This window comes from Sporisorium graminicola, chromosome SGRAM_15 (assembly GCF_005498985.1).
Source record: "Sporisorium graminicola strain CBS 10092 chromosome SGRAM_15, whole genome shotgun sequence".
In the NCBI taxonomy this organism is placed as follows: domain Eukaryota; kingdom Fungi; phylum Basidiomycota; class Ustilaginomycetes; order Ustilaginales; family Ustilaginaceae; genus Sporisorium; species Sporisorium graminicola.
Window position 1 is genome coordinate 31,191 of NC_043725.1, and position 25,801 is coordinate 56,991.

General features: G+C 56.1%; 7 protein-coding genes across 7 annotated transcripts; 3 read left to right on the forward strand and 4 right to left on the reverse strand.

Annotated features, from left to right (window-relative positions):
- Positions 1–1,986: 1,986 nt before the first annotated feature.
- EX895_002447 (uncharacterized protein) lies at positions 1,987–3,745 on the reverse strand (the record flags this gene model as incomplete). The annotated part of the gene is made up of 2 exons (XM_029883046.1): positions 1,987–3,534; positions 3,638–3,745. 2 exons carry the CDS (start codon positions 3,743–3,745, stop codon positions 1,987–1,989), a joined length of 1,656 nt encoding a protein of 551 aa, XP_029740444.1.
- A 4,346-nt stretch (positions 3,746–8,091) lies between these two features.
- Positions 8,092–10,036, forward strand: EX895_002448 (uncharacterized protein; the record flags this gene model as incomplete). Its single annotated transcript, XM_029883047.1, has 2 exons — positions 8,092–8,470; positions 8,562–10,036. 2 exons carry the CDS (start codon positions 8,092–8,094, stop codon positions 10,034–10,036), a joined length of 1,854 nt encoding a protein of 617 aa, XP_029740445.1.
- A 1,920-nt stretch (positions 10,037–11,956) lies between these two features.
- Positions 11,957–13,714, forward strand: EX895_002449 (uncharacterized protein; the record flags this gene model as incomplete). The annotated part of the gene is made up of 1 exon (XM_029883048.1): positions 11,957–13,714. The coding sequence occupies one exon, from the start codon at positions 11,957–11,959 to the stop codon at positions 13,712–13,714; it is 1,758 nt and encodes a 585-aa protein (XP_029740446.1).
- A 1,967-nt stretch (positions 13,715–15,681) lies between these two features.
- EX895_002450 (uncharacterized protein) lies at positions 15,682–18,012 on the forward strand (the record flags this gene model as incomplete). The annotated part of the gene is made up of 1 exon (XM_029883049.1): positions 15,682–18,012. The coding sequence occupies one exon, from the start codon at positions 15,682–15,684 to the stop codon at positions 18,010–18,012; it is 2,331 nt and encodes a 776-aa protein (XP_029740447.1).
- A 232-nt stretch (positions 18,013–18,244) lies between these two features.
- EX895_002451 (uncharacterized protein) lies at positions 18,245–20,021 on the reverse strand (the record flags this gene model as incomplete). The annotated part of the gene is made up of 3 exons (XM_029883050.1): positions 18,245–19,750; positions 19,837–19,849; positions 19,945–20,021. The coding sequence occupies 3 exons, from the start codon at positions 20,019–20,021 to the stop codon at positions 18,245–18,247; spliced, it is 1,596 nt and encodes a 531-aa protein (XP_029740448.1).
- An 885-nt stretch (positions 20,022–20,906) lies between these two features.
- On the reverse strand, positions 20,907–22,133 carry EX895_002452 (uncharacterized protein; the record flags this gene model as incomplete). Its single annotated transcript, XM_029883051.1, has 1 exon — positions 20,907–22,133. One exon carries the CDS (start codon positions 22,131–22,133, stop codon positions 20,907–20,909), a length of 1,227 nt encoding a protein of 408 aa, XP_029740449.1.
- A 1,794-nt stretch (positions 22,134–23,927) lies between these two features.
- On the reverse strand, positions 23,928–25,466 carry EX895_002453 (uncharacterized protein; the record flags this gene model as incomplete). The annotated part of the gene is made up of 1 exon (XM_029883052.1): positions 23,928–25,466. One exon carries the CDS (start codon positions 25,464–25,466, stop codon positions 23,928–23,930), a length of 1,539 nt encoding a protein of 512 aa, XP_029740450.1.
- Between the last annotated feature and the right edge of the window lie 335 nt (positions 25,467–25,801).

Genomic DNA, 25,801 nt, shown 5'->3' on the forward strand with positions numbered 1-25,801 from the left:
CAGGGGAGCCATTCATCATCGAGAATATAGAATGGAACGATCAAGTGTCATATCAAGTAACGAAGATGGCAATGACCAGACATCTGCTGTACAAGGAGGCCGCTTACATGCTTGTGTGGGAGTATCGGCGCAGGTTTGAGGTCTGCTTGTCGATTGTCACGTCAGGTCAATAGGATAGAACATTGTCGAGTGTTGCCGCTTTGCATACCTGAGCGCCGCGACATACTTGTCCCAGACGGCATCGGGCACCGTGGAACGCCTAGATGCCAAGGATGCCAAGGCCTGGGGCTGGAAAACAGGAAAGACCGTCGGGAACGTCCGAAACATGCCTCACCAACCATCCGTAAGGCTTCGCAACGGCACGAAGCTAATAGCTAGCGAGCACAACACGTGGCTACACTTGACGTTGTACTATGCGCACTCCTGGAGAGACAGATCTTGTTGAAGCTCAGCCACAGACACTACTAGATTCTGGCTTAGGCCCGTAACACAGGCACAACACCAAGTTGGTGCCTCAAACAGAGCACGCTGGGCGACTTCTTGTGGACAACGACAATGCCGATCCACCGAGCTTGACTCGACGCGACTTGCTCGCCATGCGACCGAGCCCGGACGAAGGTTACTTGTATTAACATGGTTACAGATTCAACCAGAAGCTAGAACAGACCTAGTGTCTAGCCAGCATAATTGATACACCCTTGGTTGGGCGCGGCGTGTGAAGCAGGTGTAATGAAACCAGGCCCTTAGGCCATGGCTCGTCCTTGAATTCGCGAGGCCGAGATCAATCTGCAGGAGTTACCAGCTGTTGGTGCGTGCACGTTCCTACTCACCTAAAAGGAATCGCGCTTGAAGAAAGAGGCCCAGGTGCGTGCTACTAAGCTCGCCAACGGCAAGAGCTTCACCCTTGAGCAAGATGAAGACGTGCCCGACACCTGGTTCAGCTCTGATCTCTGGCCCTTCTCTATCATGGCCTGGCCCGAAGAGACCGAAGACTTCAAGCACTTCCACCCATCTTCGCTGCTCGAGACTGGCTGGGATAATCTCTTCTTCTGGGTCGCCAGGAGGTACATGTCAGGCCGTTCGTTACGGATGAGTTGTTGCAACGATTGCCAAGACATGCAGGTGTGAAGGCGGAGAGTATTGCGTCGGCGAGTTACTCTGTTTACAAGGCTAGCCGTGAGAACGCTACTGCGGAGGCGGCATTTGAGGATGTCTTCGCTATCGTTCGCGCGATCCGTAGAATGTGCACTGATTACAACTTGACGCAGGTTATTCAGGTCTTCTTCGAGATTTGGCTGCTGGGTTCGGCAAGGTTCTCAGTGACTCATTTGCTGTCGCGACCACTCTTGTCAAGGGCTGCACCTCCCCCTCCGTCGTCTTTGCCGCCTCGGTTGTGCCAAAGGGTTGCGCTGTCTCTTCCGTCTCCTCCTCCCGCCTCAATGCGCACTTGCCCATCCGTGGCCAGGTGAACTTCGATCACGACATCGCAAAGATCGACAAGAAGCTCCACCTCATCGCTGTCGAATTTACAAGGTCAGTGCAATTACAAACAAGCCTCAGGGACGGGTTAGTATGCCTCAAGACGTTAAGGATACTACCGCGGAGAAGTCGGAGACAGGCATTGTTGGACGGTGAGAAGTAGGTTGAGAGGATCGGAGATGATCAGAAGTTTGACGTTGATTATAGTTGATAAGGGCTAACTGTTTTGCGTTCTCGAAGTTGTGTGATTCGGTCTGTATTGCAGTGCGAGTGCTGGTGAAGAACAGCATCTTGCTGTGACCTCTCTTTTTTGGTCGAAAACCAAGGGCATCATCACTCGCTAGACGGTTGGCACAGAGCTGGTGGTACGATGGAAAGTGTGATTTTGAACAATGTCTTCAGAGGTCAGACCAAAGCGGGCCCGGGAATATCGAAATTGGAGACACCTCAGTAGAACAACAAGATACGAGCGACAAGAGAATAAGTCAATGAAACGGAGCAAGAAAGCTAGAGCTTGGCTTGCGGAGCGTCGGTAGTCGGGGCATTGGTCGCCAGCGCACGAAGCTGTGCCCATACGTCGTCGAGGATGGTATCGATCAGCTTGGGGTCAAAGAAGCGCGAGTCGAAATACGCTTGGAGCGTCAAGACGCCGAGGAAGCTGAACATGGCAAAACAGACGGAAGCATCGGTGGTGCGACCGTCAATGCATCCATCGTTCATGTGGAGGAACTCTTCTTGTGGCTGCATGGGCACGGGGTCGAAGGAGGCGCCTTGAGCAGTGAAGAATGTCTTGAATCGCAATTCTCCCTGTGATGTGAGGGTGGGTGGACAGATGGCGGGCGAGTTTTCAGAGAGAGCGACGTACATGTCGGTGCCTGCTTGACGTTGCTTGATGGCCGTGTCCTGGACCATAGCTGCAACGTCATTCGCCACCTGCTCTGTGGCTGAGATGATGTGTGGATGGTCGAGGTACGCTTCCTGCTTGCTGCGAATCGATTTGGCGAGTGCAAAGAGTTCGTCCTCGTTGAGATCGCGTCCGCGCTGTGATGATCTCAGCTCTTGCGGCGAGATGTAGGCAGAGCCCATAACGACGCCCATGTTGACAGGGGAGCGAGACATGAACGTCTCTATGGGGAACCATCGACTGGCATGGGCCGAGTAGGCGAGGTTGGCACCGGGCGTCTCTCCGTCCTGGGCGGTGCTGGCCTTGCAGCGTCGATCGATGCTGTTGACGATGCATGCATAGACAAAGGAAGGGAGGCTGGAGCCGCGCTTCTTGTAGGCTTGGTGAAGCAATCGGTGCTCGGCAGGGCTAACTTTCCTCCTGAGGTTGAGCATGGACATGGTTTGGCCGTTGGGGAGGTGGCCGAGCGAATACTCTGGGTTCTTGGCAGGAGACTCGAAGCGTGGAATGCCGATGGTGGGCATCATACCGTTGGACACGCGCTCGCTGAACTTTTCCATACCAGCTTCGAGCTGCTCGGGGCCCGGGTTGTACTTGTCGTTGTATGCCGTGTTGAGGCTGATGGGCAGCTTGCGCAACAGACGAGAGAGGTCCTCAGGAACAAAGACGGCCTCGAGTGCGGCACGAGGTTCAGGGTTGACCTCGAACAAAGCCGCGAGTCTGGCGTCCACGAGAGCCTGAAGAATCGCACATCCCTGGACTCTGGTGCGGTGACCGTTGAGAACGTGCGAGACATTCATGACAATGCCGGGCTTGCCCTCTCGCGGGTTTGACACGAGATGGATACGAAACTGCTTCCCAGCAGGCTCGATACGCTGGTTGGTAGTCAAATTTGCAGTCTCGGCAATGGTGGGACCGTCTTCGACCAAGACGATGGTATCGTCGATCCACTTTTGAGCTTCTTGGACGGTCTGGATGGCAGTAAAAGTGGCATGGTCGAGGTCGGGGGAGGAATCGGTGGAGGGGCCAACAGTCCAAGTTCCTAGCTCAGGAAGATGGCCTCTCACCATCCAAACAGCCAGACCAAATCGCTGTCGCAGCGTCTCGGGAGACAAATTTGTCTCAAACATCATGGTAATCGATAGTTGGAACTGTGAAGGAGAACAATCGACAACGAGGTGCAAATCGGGGGTAGAGGTCAGTCTCGCCTTCTTCCCAGCTGTTGGATTCGGTTTCGGGTGTGTATGGACTTACGTTGCCGTTCTGGTAGTACTCGGCGTAGTTGAGGATCTTCTCCACGCCAATCAGGGGCCTCTTGGCGAGAGTGGGCGAGACCTGCTTCCACGCTTGTTCGGCCTGCATTTTGAAGAGACGAGAGGTGAGTGACCTGTAGAGAGTGCACCTGCGAGGTGATGGTGGATGATGGCGGGGTGATGGTGGAGACGGTAGAGTCGAGTCGAGAGGGCAAGAGGGTCTGATCGCAAGCAAGGGTCCAACCAGCGAGAGGCGCTCTCTCTCTCTGGACGATGCGGAGGACTGCTCTTAGCTCAAAAGTGTGTGTGTTGTTTTTTGAATTTGGTGCAGCGGTTGCAATCATTCTCAACAAACACGTCCCAACTCAGTCGAGAAACAGACTAGCTCAGAACGGTGCTTTGGATACGCTCTCTGCAATGTCACGCGCCCGGTCGCACTCTCCGTGCCAACGCTCTCAACGATGGGGCCCCTCTCAAAACACCAATGGTTGGTAATGGAAGCTCGACTTGCGTTGGTGGGAAGAAATGGCTGCCGAAGTCGTTGCACCGAGCTAGTTGGTCTCACATGCTCAAAACGTTGGCCCGCGACCAGCTCTGCATCTCGACTGGTATGCGAGAACAAGGTATGCATAGGCGCACCGACGGGACAATGTTTCAACCGAAACCCACAGGGAAACGAAGGGGCAGCTAGATTCACAGAGGCGGCAAGTGGCTGCACGAGATCTCCGCGATGCAGCGATCTTGGTGCTTGGTGCATCTCGACGAGTGCGAGGAAGGAGCAATATCATTAATGCCTTTGCTGTAAACACGGTTCGCAAGCTGCTGACCGAAAACGTCCATGAAACCATCACGTCGAGAAAAACGTTTTGCCGAAGGAAGGGGAATCTTATCGTTTGATGCATCGGCTGCACATTGGCGCTGCTCTGCATCCGACACTGCATGCATATAGTATCGGTCCCTCGGCCCGCCTCTTTTTTGCGCTGTAGCCAGCGTTTATCAAGCAAACACGTAAGCGACCGCACTATTTGCGGTAATTTATGCGCAGAGGGAAAAAAAGTCTCGCCTGCGTGGCTGCCGATGCTAGACCTCTGGGAAATAACAAGAAATGCAAAGAAAATCGGAAATTGCCGTTTTTCGGCCTCGTGAAAATAAGAAATAATTTTTACTTTTTGTAGTGCAAATGCATGTTAGCTTGCTGCACTATACTATACTATACAGTACTGTACAGTACAGTAGGAAGCTCGATGGGACTGCGCTGTCGATACTTGGCCTCGTGGTTGGACACTGGGAGGCTACGCGTATGCCGAACATGTCGTCGTCGCTGCTCTTTCTGTCTTGTCTCGGTGACAGATTGGGGCTAAGAGTAACAGTCACCATCGCATTCCTCCGCCGCCCCTCTGGTCGCTGTCACGTTCTGCAAAGTCCTTCTCGCGGCGTAACAGTCGGTACAGCTCGGGCAGAAGATTGATACAAACAGCCCTTTGATGCTCAACACTCGTCCTTCCACGGTTCGTGTCGCGTCGGCTCGTATCTGCTCGTATCTACTGTAGCACGCAAGGGTAAATGCTCGAACTCTTCTCGAGATTCCATGGCGGACAGCTTGTCTGCTTCCCAACTGGCAAGGCGAGGCTGAACGTCAAATCGCCGGATAATCAACGAATCTCGAAGCGAATAGCGGTCAGCTTGACTAGGAGCATGTCGTATCACTGCGGTCCGGAACGGAACACAGACAGGCGGCACTAGCGCTAGTGTAAAAGCTACGACGACCCTAACAACGGAACCAACCGGTCCGATCAGAACGTAGCTGGCCTCGAGTAACAACGGGCGGTGACCACCTTCTCACCCAACCGCTCGTCCGTTTCAAGTGATCACCTGTGCAGCCACGGTCAGGCCCGGGGTGGGTGGAGCCGGAACGAAGCTCGTGAAAGGTGACAGAGCTATCTATACCGACAGCGAGAGTTGCACGCGCATACCATATGCCATTGGTTATCATTGGTTGACACGGTCGTCGTGGACTAGCATACCTCGAGAAGCTGCTAGACGAAACCCCTTCAATCGGTGGGAGCATGAAGCCATCATGTCCAAGTCTTCCTCACGCCATCAAGCCACAAAATGACTTTCACATCCACTCGAGTCGTGTCGTGTCGGAACGTGCGTCCTTCGAGATGACAACTTCGATGACGACCAAACGTCACGATCGAAATTGTTCCACAAAGGCGCAACGTGTATTTCGATTTCTTAGCGTCGATAGCATACAGCATGCTCATAGAGATAGCGCACGCGCGCACGCTATTGGACTCGGAAGCCGGGTGACAAGCCGTCATGGGCCACAAGTGTAATCCGGCCACCCATGCAACGAAAGATGGTCAGGTACGGCACCGCGCTCAACCGTGGCTCTAAGCGAAGCCGCGTCCGACCGGAACCAGATAGGCACTTAGCATTGCCGCGTTGCCGTTGCCAGCGTTCGTGGGAACGTTGTCAGCCACGAAGCTCAGATGCCGCTGACTAGCATGACGATTCCGAGCGGCTTGCTAGGAACTGCTATGACAGGCCACTCTATCTGCTCAACTATGCTGCTGCGGCAACAAGTTTAACCTTGCTCAACCTGGTTCAGGTTTGCTCGCAACAGTGATGAGATCTGTCACTCTCGCTCTAGGCATCCGGTTCCTTCCGGTGCTGTAGTCGATAGGACGCCATCGTCACTAGGCTGGGTATTCTCGGTCTTGTCATCGGGCCTGTCACCTTGATACAGGCACAAGGACCAGGATACGGGTGCCGCATCGCAATCTCGCCCGTAAGGTCAGCACCCTGGCTCGCGGCGGTAATACACACACTACTACTCTGAAGCCACCTGATTCCTTCGCACAGCATCGACCGTATGCTTCGGCCATGGCTGCAGCTCGCTGGTTCCAGACCGCAATTCCAAGTCCGCTCTGATGTAGCAAGACAAGAGAGACGTGCGGACAAGGTTGTAAGCCAGCGAGTTTGTCTGCAGTCGGCCTGGTGGCGCACTGCAGATGGCAAGGGTGAGTGAGTGTGTGGCTTCTGCGTATGTTTCGACTAGCTTGTCGGAGAATTTCGTCTGATGCGAGCGAGCTACTGCCATTTATGAATTGCAACGGCTCGATTTAGCGTACTTTCCACGAAACTTCTTATCTAGAATCATGCCGTATCTTGTGCTTGCCAACTGCCCCCATTCCGCAGAAGCGCTTTATTATTATTATTATTTTTTATTGATATTTTACTTTGCCGCTAAGAAATTCCACGCCCTCGTCATTATGAAAAAAAAAAAACAGACACACACCCCCGTTTCGATGATCTGCCAGGCTTGAGAGCGTGTGTCAAGGATGGCAGAGGTGGCGAGCCGAGCGCTCGCTCTCTCGATCTGCTCGCTTGAAGATGGCAGTAGTGACCAACGCCCCGCCGCCGCCCGCTTTTCCCCTGCTCGACAGCCGAGAAAGCGCATCTTTCCCCTCGGCAAACTCTTTGTTGCCACGAGCGTCGTTTGTCCACTAGCCTGGAATCTGGAATTGACCGTCGCCCAGAACGCATGCAAGCCCTAAACTGTTTCGTGCAGTCCATGAGAACATACCGACATGTTTTCACGTTCGTGTTGTTCTTCTTGTTGTTGCCGTAGGACACTCTCCGCTGTAGTTAGGCCCTGCGCTGTTTTCTGCTGCTCTTGAGACTCGTGACAGTCACCGCTAGTCGGCTGGTTGAGCATCCGGCCCAATTCTGATCGATGTTTTGTTTACTACACACTAACTTAGCTTCTGGTGCTGCAGGTCCCTCGGTCTCGCAACTGATTGTCCAGGTTTCAGCTAGCCTTTGCGTTCAAGCGACTTCAAGTCATCAATACGGATGCAGAACAGATCGTCTCTACCGCCCTAGTGCGTTTGGCGGGCGTACTGGGCGGAGTCGCGGTAGCTCTTCCTGCAGAAGCTCGGTCCTCTTGTCATGCCGCCCTCCCGATATGGGCTGCAGGCCTGAGTCTACGGGCCATTTGCGCCTCTACGTGCCGTTTCAAATACCGCCTTTGCTACTTTGGCCTCTTGTCGGATATCACTGCTTCCATCCTCTCGTAGACTGCCTCATCTTTGGCAAGTCTCTCTCATGCTTCCTCACTGAGGTTGGTTCTACGCGAAGTGGCTGGTCCTGTGACCGAAAGAATTACTTTCATATGCACCAAACCCCTCTCAGACGTGCTGTGGTTACGAGGTGCTTCCTAACTTTAGCCTTCCATCATCGATACCTTTAAAAACAACCATCTATACTTGTTCTGTCTCAGACCATATCCCATCTCGCCCGCCACTTATCACCCCGTCCTCACAGCAGCTCTGTCACGCGTTGTGTACGCCACTCCCGTCGAAGCCTCATCCTGGTTCAACAAGCAAATCTATCTTTCAACGCTGCCCGTGTAACGGCATTCCCAGCCTTGAACCAGATCATACCACCATGAAGGTCGCACTTCTCGCCAACCCTGCGCGAGGCGAGATCAACGTCCTGCTGGCAACAGCGTACGAACTCATTCGACTTGGACACGATGTTACCTTCCTCACCGGCTCATCCTTCCGCAATGCCATCGCCGAGTTCAGAAGCGAACAAAACGATCCCGTCCTGGCATCCCGGATCCACTTTTGCGATCTCGGAGCTGCACGCGCGGTAGAAGACTTTACTCGAGGAATGCAGTCGCATCTCAAGGGCCTCCGAAAGCCACCGGGTGACTACAGTAGCATGGAGATCTGCCAAATCGTGGCGCTGGTAACAGAGCAGGAGTTCCGCGATGCTGCCACCACGGTTCGAGACCGCTTGCTCGAAATCGAGCCTGACATGAGTAAGTGTGCAATGCTCGGAATGGCCCGCTCTGTGAAGACCCAGCAGCTGACTCTTTTTGTTTCTCGATTCCTATTTTTTCACTTGTACAGTCGCCGTGGATGCACTTTCGCCCAACCTTGTAACCGGCTGCCGAATGACTGGACTTCCGTGGATGTTCACAGTGCCTTGCTCACCATCACTCACAGCGACACGCACGAGCCTGCTGGACCCACACCCGATGGCTCGTAGACGCAAGAGGTCGCTCATGTCTGCGCTCGAGAACCTCAAGCTGACCATTATCGAGACGTGGGGTAATGCGACCAAGAAGGACCTCTATGCACGACGAGCGCTGCTCAAGAACGAGTTCGGCCTCAATTCGATGGGCTTCAACGGGGACAGCGCCATTGTCCCTCCTCTCTGGAAGGACCGCAACTGCGTCGGAGGCATCCACTTCAACACGCCAGGACTGACAGACTCGATCCGACAGCCTCACCAGATCACATTTGTTGGAGCCGGTGTCACGAGCGACCCCGAGAACCACGATGCACCCACGCACGACTACGCCAGCTCGCTCAAGCAGATGAGCCCGACGCTGTCATCCGGCTTCCAGAAGGTGGGGCTGCCATCGCTACCGTACGGCCAACGGGACGAGGACGTCGAGTGGATGGATGCCGCCTACGCTGCTGGTCAGTCGGTGGTGTACCTCAACATGGGAAGCATGTTCCTGTGGACCGACTCGGAGGTGCGAGCGTGTCTGCGCGCATTTGAGCGACTCTACCACCTTAGCGGAGGCAAGATCAAGCTCTTGTTTAAGCTCAACAAGCCAAAACGCAACCCTGGCAGTCCTGGATCTGCTTCTCCCACGGCGACACCCGTCTCGCCGGTCTCGCCGGGGCTTGACGAGAAGAGACCGGATCTTGAGTCGAGACGACCAAGCAGTGGGTCGACGCTGGTCGCCGAGAAGCTGAGCGAAGCGATCAAGAGCAGCATCAAGCTCCGACGCAAGACCGAGGCGGAACAGGGCTACTCGCTCATCACGCTCTCCGAGTTTGAGGGACTCGAGTACGTGCGCTTCACACGCTGGGTGCACGACCAGCGTCGGATCTACAAGCACCCTTCGCTCAAGGTAGTCATCCACCACGGAGGAGGCAACTCGTTCAACGAGGCCATCCACTACGGTCTTCCGCAGATGATCCTTTCACAGTGGTTCGACACGCACGAGTACGCGATTCTCGCCGAGCGCTTTGGCATCGGCCTTCGCAGCAAGCACGCTCCGTACATCGACGAGGACGACATGGTGCAAAAGATGCTGCGTCTACTGCAGGGCGAAGAGGCTGACAAGATCCGTCGCACCACCAAGGTGTGGTCGGTGCGCAGCCGCAATGCCGGAGGTGCGCCTGCAGCTGCCAGGCTGATCGAGATGCAGGCTTTGCTCTTCAACCAGCAGAAGCAGGGCAAGCTGGCCCGAGCGACGGAAAAGACGGCGAGCGTCGAGGCTCTTGCGGCTCGGTCAGTGGGCAACCTTGGAAGCGAAGCCGCCTTCACACCAGAGTCGCATTCGAGTGCTTCGTCCACGGTCGCATAGCCCGCGGCCCGTCTTAATCCAAGTCTAACCAGTCGCCGAATCAGTCCAATTAGCCAGTCATTCATTCAGTCAGTCAGTCTATCAATCAGTCAGTCAGTCGTTCCGCCAACCTACCATTGCCTCCTTGTCCTAGTTATACCTCGTCACCTAATCTCCTGTCACTGCCACTCGCTCTCCTCTTACTCAAACTCGGTCGTTATTGAACCGTTTCGAACCACTGTAAAATGGAGGATACCCTTTTATTATCTTTCTTTATTAAAAATTGTTGCCTTCTGGTACGAAACCGACGTGGCGTGTGTTACATGTTAGAGCAAAATCGGGATTTTCGAATTAGCGAAGATCCGGGCGTGGGGGCGGAGCAGACCGAGGCCGCCCCGGCCGAGCCCAAGAGACAAACCAACAGTCCCAATTCTCAGCAAGCAAGCGTGGTTTGGTGATCATTCTTGGTTGCTAAGCGAGTCAGAAGAAAATCCACTGTGTTTATTTTACTTGGATTCGCGTCTACTGTATCTCCCGGCTTCTCGTCTCTCTTCGAGTGCTTGCCGCGTCCCAAGGTCTTGTATTTGAAATAGTACAAGCAGCGCTGCGGGTTGCTGCTCGTCAAGATCTTCAACCCAACCGAGTCTGAACAAGCTTAGCGATTCAGCGGCGTCGAGCAAACGGTTTCTCGCTTCTCATTTGCAGCTTGCGGACCCCACGCCCCCGTGTCGTCAATGTGCCCCGGCAAGACAGAAGGTTGTTTGTTTGTCACCAATTGCTGCGGTACTTTGCCATGACCCAGTCGGGGCCTGTTGTGATCGCAGTGATAAGAACGCAAAACAAGCGAGCAGCAGATGAGCAAGTCTACTGCTTTGTTGTTCGCAGGTCGTGGACAAGTTTGCGCTAAGTGGATGACGCAGTACTAACACAAGGTGGTGTTAATACGGAGGTGCTTGGGCTCGTGCCACTGTTGTTATCATTCCGCCGTAATGGAAGCCATTGTGAGACACTTGCTTGCTTGCCTCCTGCCGTGTTTGGTAATTTGCTTGATGTTATCGCCTTTGCGGTACAAGCATAACTCGGAAAATAAACAAGAAGAAATATAATTTTAAAAGAAAAAGAGAAGCGAACAAACGACTTAATAAAAAAACAAAAAAAGCAGATAAATCAAAATAACCAAAGCGACATGTGCTGCTGGCTCGGTTAGGTCTGAGTTTCCAGGGTAAAGGCTGCGTTTGGGATCCGACACCAGCAACGGATCTTTCTCATGCTAAACAGCATGGTCCGTCTGGCGCTCAGGCGATGTCGTGTTAGCAGAATGTGACACACTTTCGTGGGTACAGATGGCGTTCAGAGACAGGCCAGTCGGCCGTTCAACTCTAGTTCTCCGAGCATCTTTCCCTCTTGTGTGGGTGGATGGCCACGGTGCATGAGTGCATATCTTGCCGGAAAGGTATCGAGTTCATAGTGCCCTACTCGGGCATGTAAGCGCAAAGTGTTGCATAAGAATGCCGCGAATGGTTAGCTTGAGCTGCAGCTCGCTTGTTCGTTCTTCTCTGGCCTAAGCAAATACGGTGAGAAGATTGAGTAAGGCTTCCCATGGCAACTGCGCGCGGTCCTTACCGAATGCTTTGCCTGCCTCGGACGGGTCAAAGTCATGCGTGACCTTTTCACCGGTCGCTCGAGATGGGTTTCAACTCTGCGGCAAATGAATTGCCAGATCAGCTCTTTGTCGAAAAGCGCTCAATGCAGCGAGCTGCGCCTGCAGTCCTCCGATAACGTTGTGCACTGAACCCTGGCAGCTTGCCGTCTTTCGTTTCATAAAAAGAAGGTCAACGAGCCGCCCTCGGTTGACGCCCTCACCAGTCAGTCGTTGGCCATTTTCTGACCAGCTGCAAGCACTCGCCTTCGCCCATCACCCCGAGCTGACTCTTAGCAACCATGATCAACAACGCCCTCCGAAGCCTCGTATACTCTGTCACCGAAGAAGCGCTCGACGACGTTCACGAGCACAACTTTGCCATGGCTACCCAAGCGCAGCAGATCGATCCTTACGAGTGGCACTACACAGGCAAGGATGTGTGGAAGCGCACCTGCCTGGGCCACGAAGCGGCTGCTTCGTTCAACCAGAACATCGCCCACGGTCACACGGAGCTCTCGCCCTACGCAAGCTTGCGCATCCACCATCCTAGCTCGTCACACATTGCTGGCACCGAGCTCGAGCTGGACGAGCTGGTAGCACGCACAAGACAGGCATGGATCCAAACACGATACCTGCGACCAGAGGTGGCGGTCGAGCTGGACCGACACACGGATGCAACCCAGCCCCAGACCATGTCGTACACCGTGTTGCGCGACGAGGAGTCGTTGCAGCAGTGGCTCGACGAGACCTTGGTGGTCAAGCGCCTGGGCTACCCCGAGGTAGAGACCATGGAAGAGCTGGCTTCGTACACCTACAATCGACCTCTGCCGACCAAGGGCAAGAAAGCGATGCTGTACCTGGCGCTTCCCAAGCTTGGGGACACCGACCGCAGCGCTCATCTTATCATGAACATCTCTCATGCTGTCACGGACGGAGGAAGCATCTTTGATTGCTTTAACGTATTGCTACAGTGCATGATCGATGCTACCCCCTCGGCACCGTACGACGCCACCTACACGCCAAGCACCTTCGAGCTCAACGTGCTGCCGCGCCTGCCACGCAGCATCGTGTCGGCTTATCGACAGCAGCACAAGCCCAAGACCGAGGATGTTGCAGCGGCCACCAAGGCATGCACGGACAACATGCGCCTTATCTCGGACAAGATGAACCAATCGCTGGCGTTGCTGCCAGCATCCAAGTGGACCGAGCGCAAACACGAGACCGTCTGCCTCACCAAGGTGTTGGAGCCCGAGCAGACACGCGATCTGTTCAAGTTTGCCAAGCTGCAGCACACGGGGATCACGTACCTTGCATCGGCTGCCACGATTCTGGCGACTGCCGAGACGTATCCGGAGCGCAAAGCTTCGAGCCAAGGCGCGTTGATGGGCATGGTACGCAACGGTCGACGATGGGTGTCGAGCGCATCGATCCCGCTCGGCTCGGACGCCGTGTTTCTGTGGATTCCTGTTAACACGCACGTTTCGCTGGAGCCGAGTTACAATCGACTGACGGACCTCGTCTCTACCGCACGCCAGATCCGCAGCGAGCTCGACAAGCACTTGACCACGGCGCACTGCATCTCTTCGTTCCCCACGGTAGCCGATGCGTCGATCGGAGGGCTGCAGCAGCAGTGGTCCGAAATCCACTCTGCGCACGCCCGCTCTTCTTCGAGCCAAAAGAAGCTCGACAGTATCATTGGAGCTCAAGCACCTGGCTTTTCCAGCGTGGGTGTGAGCTCGGTGGCCGCGCGTTTCCAGCCGATTTCGGCCAGCGCCCGTGCCTCGGGACTGTGGCTGGAGCGTTGGGACTTTGGACACACGGGTCGCCAGGTCAACGCCTCGCCCTGGATCAGCATGCTCAGCACCGACGGCAAGATCAAGCTGCAGCTGGGCTTCGACGCCAAGTTCCACGAAGTGGAAAAGATGCACGAGTGGCTGGACCGTACGTTTGCCTGGATGCAGATCTGCGCCGCCGCCGCTTCTCTTACCGCCACCACAGTCCCGCCGTCGCCTGCTACTTCTGCGTCGCTCAACGCACCTGTTGCTGCTCGACTCTAAGTTTTGTTTTTCGCATTCTCTCTCGGTCTCTATTCAGTCTCTGGTTGTCATCGTTGTTCACTCTCGTTTTGTCTAGTCTCTTGTTTGCTTGTTGTTCTTTCCACCTGTCCTTTTCTTTGATTTTTTTTATTAAAAAAAAGGAGAATTTCGTGCATCAATCCGAAAGGCGCTTGATTATGCAAATCGCCAAAGCTGACATGTGCGCTTCTGTTCCCTTTTTCTGTCAAAATTACGATATTTATTTACCAAAAATTAAAAAATTAAAACAGTGGAGAAAACTCGGCCGCAGCTCGCTTGACTTGACCCGAGCAACTAGTGCCCGACAGCAAACAGTCACGAGTACAGGCACACGCAGGCACCAGACACTGTTTACCTGCAGTCTCAGAGCACACAGAGAGAGACCTCGCGTGGACTGTCGGCGCAGCCCCCTTGCGCCTCTCGCGCTGTGTTGAGTCACTGACTGTTGGCCAGTGTGTCAATACTGTACTGTACTGTATTGTGGTTGGAGCTGCACCAAGGCGCGAACGAGGTAAGGGGTGCGTGCCCTGTCGCTGGCACCCATCCACCCACCCACTCGAACTCGTAACCAACCAGCTCCCGCAGCTCTTTGCATCAACACGCCACATTTGAATGGGAGAGCGAGAGAGAGAAAGAATAACGAAAAACTAGTCACAGTAGCGCCGATCCGATGGGAACCAGTCTAAATTGGCTTGCAATTCAGGCATGTACAAGTAGTTGTTTAAATAAAAACAAAAAAGCGGTAGGGCGCTACTCGGCGTTACTGTTATTTGGCCCTCAGCCACATACAGAATTTTAGCTCAAATTCACACCTTCTTCCACACAGCCGAGATACGAGTCAGAAGGCGGTCGAAGATCATTCTGTTCACCTGCCAAAAGGGGTGCTAGTGAGCGGTCTGTTATCTGAATTCAGGCTATCATACTGTCCGACAGATCGGACCGTTGTCCAAGAAGATCTGATCGTCGCAGTTGCGCCACTCGTAGCCGTAGTGTATCTGATTTGTTCCGTGAACAAGGGTTGAATATCAAGCAGGACCCGTGTAACACGCAGTGGCGAAACCAGCTGCGCATGAGTTGTTACAGATCGTCGTGGAAGTCTACACAGTACTGTACTGTACTGTACTGTATCAGCATTCATGCTCATGCCAAAGACACCTCTTCAAGCGCATCGAGAGCGGCGAAACTGTTTCGCGTCACTTTTCGTTTCCCATGCACTTTCACACTTCGCTTCTGGAACTGCAAGCCTCAGTTGACCTGCATCTTATGAAACCTTGCGGGCGACCCGATCCCACGCTTTTCTTGTTTCGGTGACTGCCTTTTCCAGCACGACAGCCCTGCTATGTCTTGAATATTTATCTTTTCTCTGTTTTTCGGTTTTCGGAATCGGAACCTACTTGTACTGTACTGTACTATCCTGTATTTTTCAAACTGCGACTAGCCGCTATCTGCCAGCTGGGCCAAACCGGAAATTTCCCATGACGCCACTGCTTCCATGGTTCGGCATGGATCCGCTGCCACGCTAAACACCAAACTCAGACTATTTTATTGTAAATATAAAACAATTTGGCCTTTCAACAATCGACGAGGACTGCCGACTTGTTCTCGCTCGCTACTGCTGCTTGCGGTTGCCGAGGTGGTTCTACCCTGCTCGTCCTCGTTATCCTCCTCCTCGTCCTCCTTCTCCGCTCTGCATGAGCTGGTTGCGCCGCTTGCCGTACGCTAAGATGCCAAGTTACACTAGTCGATCGCTTGCGGGTGGTGAGTCTCTGTCTCGGAGAACTCTGTCCGTGGCCGTGGACGAACACGAGCATGACACAGACAACGGCATGCCAGACTGGGACCACGGCTGGTCGTTGTATTCGAGGTACAGCGAGCACACTGACGCTGCAGAGCTGCATCGGTTGCAGAGTCAAGACCAGGCTTGCAGTTCTTCCGACACTACTCTCGACATGGACGGCAACACAGACACTAGTAGTGTCGAACTCAAGCTATCCAGTAAGCAGAACGTTCTTGGTACCGCAACAAGTCCAAGCGCAGAGAAACGTCCGTTCAGAGTCCAGCACCACCATCAGTCAAGAGCCCCGTTTGCGCCTGTTGACACTGCTGGCCAGTACAGCCATTCTTCCGCGGCCACTGCTTCGGACCTCCCTTCCGGCTTTTATCCTTCCTGCACCCTCAATCGTCACAAGAACAGCAAGGTCCATCAAGCGTACCCGGAGCGCCGCCCGTTCTGCATACGAGGCCCTTTCAATTGGATCTCTTTCAGCAACTTGGACCCCTTTCAAGACCTGACTACACCTCGCACCATCCCCCCACCACCAGCTGCACACTCTCTCGGACACCAACGTCGATCCAAACTGGCAGGTCCAAAGCGCATCGACTTTGCGCCCCAGAATAACACCATGACGGACAACAAACGAGCGTCGATCGAGGCTCCGGGCACGCCGTGGAGCTATGCCACTCCGGTCACGCCTGAGCTTGCCGACCAGGTCGACACCACTGCAAGCACGCCCACGCTCCCGCACTTCCTACAGTCGCAGAAGTTCGAGGAGAGCAACGACACTAGCGCTTCGTTTACGCACGCGCACGAAAGCGAGCCGCAACCTGGACCGACGCAAGCCGAGGCGCCCAGTGGCGGTGAGCAGGAGGGCCACACGGTCAAGAAGGATCTGCGGTTCTGGATGATCTTCGGTGCGCTGCTGCTCATCTCGCTGATCGCTGCGCTCGACATGACCATGATCAGCACGGCTCTGCCTGCCATCGCCGCCGACCTGCCCGCTTCCAGCATCGCGGCCAACTGGGTCACGTCGGCTTTCTTGCTACCCATGACGGCCTCGCAGCCCATCTTTGGCGGCCTGTCGTGCTCGATCGGACGCAAGTGGGCGATGAACTCGGCGCTCATCATCTTCCTGGTAGGCAGCGTGGTGTGTGCTACCGCCAAGACATTCTTGGTGCTCGTCGTGGGGCGAGGCATCCAGGGATTAGGCGGTGGTGGCATCCACTCGTGCTGCGAGATCATCATGTCGGATCTGACCACGTTGAGGGAGCGCGGGCTGTTTTTCGGAATGATTGCCGTCGTCTTTGCTCTGGCTGGCTTCACCGCGCCCGTGCTTGGTGGCGTGTTTAGCGAACACAGCTGGCCGTGGATCTTTTGGATCAACCTGCCCCTTGGCGCTGCAGCGCTGGTGATCCTGTTTCTCTTCCTGGACATCAGGGTGCCGCTCTTGACGGGCCGCGAAAAGTGGCAGAAGCTCGACCTGGTCGGCAATGCGGTCTTGTTTGGTTCGGTCACGTCGATCCTCATCGCGGTCACCGAGGGCGGGGTCAAGTACCACTGGTCGTCGCCGCGCGTCTGGGTGCCTCTGCTCGTGGGTGTTCTCGGGATGGGCCTGTTCTGCGCGATCGAGTGGGTGCCCAACCGGCTGTCAAGAAAGCCCGTGTTCCCGCTCGAGCTCTTTTCGAACCGCACCTCGGCATTTGCCTACCTGCAGACGTTTGTCCACGGCCTGATCTACTACGGCGTCATCTACATGATCCCGATCTACTTTCAGTCGATCAAGGACCGCACGCCGCTGCAGTCGGCGGTGTGGACGTTCCCGCTCAACGCGCCCTCGTTCCCGCTGGCCATGATCGCGGGTGCCGCCATCTCGCTCACGGGCAAGTTCAAGGCGCTGATCTTCATCGGCTGGATCTTTGTTGCTGCCGGTGTGGGCTGGATGACACGCTGGGACGTGGGCACGTCCAAGGCTGAATGGGCCATTTCCCAGATGATCGGTGGTGCGGGCCTGGGCATTCTGTTCCCGATTACCTTACCGCCCATCCAGGCGGCGCTGCCGGCGTCGAGGCTCGAGAGCGCCACTGCAGCGTACGCGTTCACTCGCACCTTTGGCGCTGTGTGGGGCATCACGGCTGCCACCACCATCTTCTCCACCCAGGCCGTCAAGGGTCTCAGGCCGTACTATGCGCAACTCAACCCGCTTGGGCTCAACGATTTCACCGTCGTCGCTTACTCGGAGAGCCTGCGCCACCTGCCGCAGCCGCTGCAGCATTTGGTCAAGGGCATCTATTCCAAAGCCATCTCGGACTCGTTCTGGCTGTTTGTCCCGCTGGCGATCATCGGCTTTTTCACCACGTTTGCCATCAAGGAGCTGCCGCTGCCGGACTTTATCAAGTCGGAAGCCAAGCTGGAGCAGAAGGAGGACGCCATCCCGGCTTTGGCGCACGGGGCTGAGACCGCAGCGGTCGGGTTCAAGGCCGAGGTGCCCTCGACCATGCCTTGACTTGGTGTGCGTGCGTGCGTGCGAGCGACTCGAGCGACTCGGTTCGGGTCCTAGTTCTGGTTCTGGCTTAACTTAGTTTTTGGTTGTCTTTCGTCTTGGCTTGGCTCATCTCATCGGATTGTTCGCTTTATCAACTCGGTCGTTTTATTGTTTAGTACGTCTCTGAAATGCTCATTCATTCTGCTTGTTCTGGCTTGCTGAGGCTATAGAGAGTGAGTAGAGAGAGGGTAGCCTACTTGACGAGGATGTACCTGCCAAAGCCGTTCTTGTTGCGCGCCTCTTTGGGCGTCATGCCGCCGGAGAACCAGACGCCTTTGCCCGCCTCGCCGAAAATCACCCACCGGTTGCGCGCGGTAGTGGGGAGCTCCATCCCCGCCGACATTGCCACCGGGTGGATGCTGGGCGGCGCTGCCCCGTTTCCAGGATCAGCTGCAGCGCCAAAATCGAGCTCGGCAAACTTGACGCTCCTCCACTCGGTGGTGCCGAACCAGTAGTTGGACGTGTTCTTGGTCCAGAAGAAGACCTTGCCGCTGGGCTTTTTCCACATGGTGTGGCGGAGGAGCAGGACGAGGTTGTTGCGTATGTTGCGCGGGGTGACCTGCTCCTTGAGGCTCTCTCTGATATGCAGGGCCACTTGGCCGATGGGGAGCGTGGCGTAATCGTGTGCCGAGAGCTCGCGGATGACGGCAGCGAATGCGCCGCCCCAGAGCGGGTGCGCCGGGTAATCGCCCTCGACATGGCCGAGCGGCGGGCGCAATTTCGGGTTGACAACGGCCAGCGCGTGGCTCATCTTGGCCTGCTTCGGGAAGGCAGCGTGGACGTTTTGGAGCAGCCAGGCAAAGAGCACGTTGAACGTGCTCACCGTGTAGTCGCGTGGCGAGGCAGCGGAAGTGTTCTTTTCCTCCTTTGACTCAGACTCGGCGTCGGCGGCGACGGCGGCTTCGGCGGTGGCGAGCTGCTCGAGGTCCCGACGGGCCTGCTGCATGAGTGCGTCGACCTGGGCCTGCGGCATGTAGACGTAGTACTGCCGGAACGAGCTTTCGGGCCGCCGCACTTTGAGGTCCCACGCAAAGCTGGTCAGCAGCTTGAGCGTGCGCACCAGGCCGAGCTTGGTCCAGCCGAGCGGCAGCTCTTCCGCGTCGCCCTTTTGCGGGAGGAGCTTGATAAACGGATCCTTGCCCAGGTCCTGCAGCGGCTCGGGGAGCTGGCCGTTGAGCGTGCGCTGCCACGCCTCGAGGATGTTCTTGATGGAAAATGCATCGCCGGCAATGTGGCTGAAGCTGATGGTCACGCTGGTCGCATCCGCCCACTTGGTCGCCTGGGCCGTGACGTAGGCCTGGTCCGTCACCAGCAGCTGCTTCCACGAGGTGCACGCATTGCAGCACGTCATGGCATCGCGCTCCCGGGTATCCGGTGCCTCGCCGATGCTCACCTGGTGCGCATCGAGCTGCGCATGCACCGAGCGCCCCGCAATCGCGTGGAACGTCGAGATGGTGCGTGGCGAGGCATCGACGAGCGCAATGTGTTTGTCGAGCGGCTTGCTGTGCGCACTGCGGGAGCGCGCTTCGAGCGCTGCGAGCGTGGCCTCCGTGGGCACGAAGTATGAAAGCCCCGAGGGCGTCGAGGGTGTAGGGCGGACGCGTGCTGCCAGGATCGGCCAGGCGCGCACCAGCTCGAACCACGAGTCTTGCAATCGCTCTAGCGACAGCGCACTCGGAAACACCAACCCAATGCGAGTCTGTGCGTGCAAGCAGAAACCAGATGTCCACCAATGTCAGCGACAGCCCAGAAAGTGCAAAGCAGGGCCGCAGGGCGTGTGCTCACCAAGATGTCCGTGCTAGCCACATCGAGTGCGACAGAAAGAGTCGTGTCAGTCAGCAAAACCCGCGGCGCGCATCACTTGGATCGCAGAGAAAGCCAGCCCGAACTTACTTGCCAAGCGTGCTGTCGTATACGTGCAACGGTACGGCCTCGTAGCCCGGCAACACTGTGTCTGCTTTTCGCTTCATCTTGACAACCACCTTGCGGGCTGGCCAGTCTAGGGATCGACAGCGAGGAACAACGAGGGTGTTGTTGGTAGTGACATGCTGCTCTATCACTTTGCCCACGAGACGATCAAGGCGTTTATTGACTTGCCTCCTCTCGGACCCCTGTGTCTTGCTCTCGACGCCCGGCCCACAACACTTTCATCCTCACTTTCAGACTTGCACCTCTCTGCCGCCAGCCCTAAACGGTGCTAAAGCGCCAGATTCGGCAAAAAGCACTATTTTGACTTTGCCGACCTCACCAAAAGAAAAAGAAACCAAAAAAAAGAAAAGATTCTTTAAATTTAGTTTTCAAGCTTACCGCTTCCACTCTGTACAAGCTGAAACACGGCAAGCAGCATGTGCAGTAAGCCCGCAGCAGACCCTGCATGCAGCACAGCAAAGATCAGCCAGCGCGCAGAAAAGCAACGCGCCCGACAAGAGGCGCTAATCATGGTAAAGGTGGAAAAGGGGAATCCGAATTAATACGGTACGAACAGAACAGAACAGTCTACAGCGTATCGACAAAACAGAGAGAGGAATGCAGAGCATAGCGTGTTCCGCCCCCAATGAGGAGCAAAGACAACGCGGTGCTTGTTCGCCGCCCCGGAGAGGGTGAGCGAAGGCATTGATAGCGAAACGACAGTCGTGAGACAAAGCGGAATGAGCGCTAGCCAGAGACACATGGTGGAAGAGCGGGAAGAAGAAAAAGAAGAGAGAAAAAAAGAGTGAATCTTGGCACCGCACCGCAGTGTCAGCTAGTCAAGTGGCAAGGTGGAAGCAAACGAATGAGCGGGGTGGGGGGGGGGGGGGGGAGGGGGTGAAGAGGAGTGGGGAGTCGCGAGCAGAAGGCGCTTAGCCAGACTGGGCTTAGGCGCATTTGAAGGTAGTTCCGACACCCTTGATGCCAAAGTTACCGAGGAGGTTGGTGATCTGCGTAGGGAAGAAGCCCAGGACGGCGTTGCCGGCATCGCAGAACAGAGTGCCGAGCGTGGCGCCGGTGGTCTTGGGGTCGAGCAAAGAGGCCAGCTCCTTGTAGGCTCCGTCTGTGGTGGGCAGAGGGATGAACGCGCCCTTGCCAATGCTCCAACCAGGGACGGTAGGCTTGGGGATCAGAATGATGCCGGCCCAGGCGAGGATCTCGGGGGTGGAGAAGGGGACGATGCGCTTGCTCCATCCGGGGGGGAACCTCTCCTTGAGGAACCAGCTCTTGATCATGTCCTCGTCAAACTTGACAAACGAGCCACGCAGAACCTCGTGCACAAAGCCACTCTCGGCGTAGGCGACCAGCATGCGCCAGGGGTTGAAGTCGAACACCGGGTTGTTCTCGCGGCCGTGAGACCAGGCACGGAAGCGCGAGTTGGAGAGCGAAACAATGTCGACGTTACCCTTGCCGTACGTGTTGGTCTCGTTGATAAACTGCTGCACCAGCTTCGGGTCCGCATCCCAGCTGTTTCCAAAGTAGTTGTCCTTGCGCGTCACCGAAGCGTCACCTTCCAAGATACCGTGGTGGCTCAGTCCATCGCCCAGGCCGTAGCGGTCGCCGATCGAGAGCTTCATCTGGAGCAGATCGCCCATGCCCACAAACGAAATGGCAGCCAGGATCGCAGCAAGATCCGGGCTGAGGTTGAGACCGTTGAACGTACCCACGAGCAGCTCGATCGGGTTGACAATGCCGTTGCGAGGCAGGTAGCCGTGGTTGGCGATCGTGTTGAGACCGGGGCAAGGTCCACGCTTGGCGCCCTTGGCGGGAGCCTGCCAAGGGTGCGCCGAGTCCTCACCGGGGGGCAGCAGTCCACCATCACGTCGGATGCCGAAGGCAGAGTAGATCTTGTCGGGCGTAATGTCGGTGATCTTGGTGTTCATCAAGCCGCCGGCGTTGGGCACGTTGGCGTTGAGCTCAGCAACCTTGCTCTTCAGGTCGTTGACAAGCGAGTTGAGCTTCAGAGGGTCGGCAGAGAGCAGACGCTTTTCCAGGTGCGAGGGCTCGCCGTTGGGTCCCTTGGCCATCATGGCGCCGATGTTGGGCAGAGCCAACGAAGGGGCTACCATGAAGGCAGCCGAGAGCAGCAGAGGCAGATTGAACGAAAACTTCATCTTGCCGAGAGCGCGGGTCCTCTATTTGGGTAGGAGGGGCAAATGAGTGGACAAGTTGGTGTGGAGAGTTTGTGAGAGTAGAGCAATACGGGGAGAGACGTTCCTAAGAAGCAAGGAGGACGACTGGCCCTATATATGTGTTTTGCGAACAGTGACGACCGTTGTGATGCAGCCTGTTTGTCATCCGGCAGCTCTGAGTGGCTTGTTGATGGCAACACCAAGGAGACAGCCGTGCCTGCCGCTAACGAAGAGGCTCAAAGCGCCCATTGCGGCTTTCGGCGCTCGTCCCGTCTGCAGGCGAGATACAGTCGATGAAGGAGATACACGCTAGAAGCCTGGAACTTCTAACGCCCCGAGTTCGGACAAGACTGCTGCTGCTGCTGCTGCTGCTGCTGTCTCACCGGTTTGCGATGTCCAACACGGCGTCGGTGTTTCAGCTTTGCACGTACGCCGGTCGATTGGATTCTACTTCGCAAAAAGGATCCAGGAGTAACTCGCGACCGGTCACCAACCGAGTCCATGGGGCTGAGACAGGCGCAATCGGCGGAAGCTGTGTGAAGCGAGTCCGGACCGCCTAGAACTCATGGCTGAGGAGCAGCATGGGCGACTGCATCGCCAAATGAAAGGGAAGAGGGGGAATGGCAGCGTCTGTTTGATTTTTTTTCCGTTGGCGATCAACAGCATGAAGGGAGCAGAGGGTCCAATCAAGAAGCTCTCGAGGCTCGGGATGTTTGAGGATCGAGACTAGAAACAAGCGGGCAACAGGTCGGCAAAGGTAGCTCGGAACAGGGCCGCTCTGTACATGAGAAGAGGGAATGCCAAACGGTCAACAAACATGTCTTGCGGCGGTCAGGGACAGGGGGCTCGTGCAGCTCGGGTCTAGCGATCTTGTCGATCATGAGGCGCCGGGTGTGTGTGGCGGGCGTGCAGGTGCATGGCAAACTTGCTCGCTCTTCAAGTAGCGCCAGCCTGTTGGCGTTTGCAAACCTAGCGGCAGCTCTGCAAAGACAGATCTCAAGGGTTCGGTTCGAATCGACAGTGCGGGATATGGCTCGGCATTGTGCAACAAACCGGCTGTCAGACCAACACACTCCGGGCACCAGGGCTCTCTCTGCCGTCCAAAAACGCGTGGCGTCCATAAACGAGCGAGCGAACAAGGCGATGCTGTTTGGCGTTTTCATAGCCAACGCCCAGCCTAAATCATGCCCAAAAATAAATAAGCGAACGCGCGATCCACCGCCGGCGCAGATCCCATCAAACAAATCACCTCGCCGGGAGCATTTTTCTCCCCGACCGAGATTCATTGGACAAACACCACTGCTGCTGCTGCTGCTGTGATCGCAGACCATGCTCAGGCACGCTGCTCCGCGGAACCATGGGGGTTCGCAAGCTAGGCCACCCTGTGTTTCTCGACCAAGCTGGAGAGGGCGCATTGCTAATCACGGCGAATTTTTCAGGGCGGGCGTCGTTTAGTGGAATGTTTCTCGCTATGTTTTTGCACTGACAAATGCCAGATCTCTGATTGCGCTCGTCCGTCCAATAATAGCGTCTGGTCGGTGGCAAAAAGCACACCCAAAATCAAATTTCAATCTAGGATCGGGCTGCGTCTTTTACACCCAAAATGCCCGATTCGATTCAACAACCTCATCCATCCGCAGAATCTCACACTCTCGTATCGAGGGAAAAGAAAGAGGGGAAAAAAAAGAAAAACTGCGCACAATCGTTGTTCGCGAGTGCTTTTGACAGGAAGTGAGTGAACAACCTAAGAATGCCGACTGAGCATCCCAATGCTCCTTACGCCCACAGCGCGAGCACCGACATGGCAATGATACCCAACGTAAGCGCCACCACGGCGGAAAAGCACCTGCCCAGCGAGCTACGCTGCATCTGCTTGTTGTGAATAAAGTCTCCACTCAGCAGCTCCACCAGCGCTGTGTACAGCAGGATACCGGCACTCAGCGCATGGAATGTTCCCAGCGTGATCAACGTACCCGCGCCATTACCGTTGAAGCGCTTCCTCACACCGATACCGATCGCAACACCCAGCGGAGTCGTCAGCACGAACGCCATCGCCATGGTCACTTTGTACACCGTGCTCTTCCAGACGAGCAGCGAGAGACGCGAGCCCAGAGCCAGGCCTTCAAACAGCTGGTGGAACGTGATGGCGATCAGGAGTGCGACGAAGCCAGAGCCCGTGGCGACTCCGAGCGTGACGCCGATCAGGATCGAGTGGAAGATGATACCAGCTTCGATGGCGAACACGTCCCACTCGGCCACTTTGGCCTGTGCGAAGGTGAGCCCGCCGTACGCTCCACCCGTGGCTGCCTCCTCGGTTGCTTCGGGAGAGTTGGTGCGGTCCAAGGTCGAGTTGGATTCGCGCTTGGCCGCGTTGGTACCTTGGGTCTGCTGCTGTTGGTAGTACTGCTCGCCGCCGTCGTGGCTGCACACTGCTCCGGAACCAGTGCGCTTCCTCAGCGCTCGCAACAGGAAGAAGTCGACCAGGAACACGAGCCAGACTGCACCCATGGCGATCGCCGTTGCGGGTGCCTCGTACTTGAGTTCGCCCACGCACTCGTTGGACCAGTACAGCATCGCGTGGCTCAGCAGGTGCACGAACGCCGTGCTGATCAGCACACCCGTTCCGAAGTGGCGGCAGATGAAGAAGACCTCGTCGGCCCAGCTTCGGCTCTGCTTGCTTCCGCGCGAGTACAGCAGGATGGGCAGGTACGCTCCCAGACCGGACGATGCGAGCAGGATGAACAGCGCGCCGATGTGCAGGGGCAAGTCGTAGTCCTTGAGTGGCGCCAGGCCGCAGCCGTAGATTTCGTCCGGGCCGTGCGAGTGGCCGGCGTGGTTGTGTCCTGCGTGCGAGTGGCCGCCGTGCGAGTGGCCCGAGTGGTCGTGGCCAGCATGTTCGTCTTCAGACTCGTCTTCGCAGTGCCAGTGGTCGCCGTGCTGATGGCACTCACCAAGCCCCGTCGGACTGGGCTCGGCCGCCGCTGCATCTGCAGTGGCAGTAGGACCCTCACAGTGCCAGTGGTCGACGTGAAGGTGGCAGTTCTGTCCCACGGGCGACGGCTCGATGCTCGGCGCCGTGTCCGTAGCCGTGGGGGAGCCCGTCGCTTCAGGACGCGAAGCGTCGCAGTCCCAGTGGTCGATGTAAAACTCGCAGAAGCCTCGACCCGTAGGCGAAGGTGCGACTACGGTGGTCGTCGGACTGCCATTGACGGTGATGGCTGTGGTAATCGACTGCGCAGCTGCAAACGAGGTGCTGAGCAGAAGCAGCAGTGCAGCAGAGGCGGCTGCTTTCGGTTTGACGCTAAACCCGACCATGATCTTGATCTTGATCTTGATAGGAATGGGTTGGTAAATGGCTAATCTGGATGGGTTAGAAGGCAACCAACCTTGCCTGTTTAAGTATCTTTCACCGTCCCGATTGGAAAGACGCCGAAGTGTCCAGCGTCCTCTTCATCAGCTGCCCTTGATCGCCTAGACGAATGAACAACTGTGCTCAGGTGGAATCGACGGGTCCAAACGTCAGCCGTTGTACCAGAAGAAATTTTTGACGAGCTTCTAGACCACCGCTCCTCTCCATCTGCGACCTTTGCTTCTTCTTCCTGTCAACTGCAGCACAGCAGTCCGGCGAAGCTACTTCGCTTCGCTCGCTA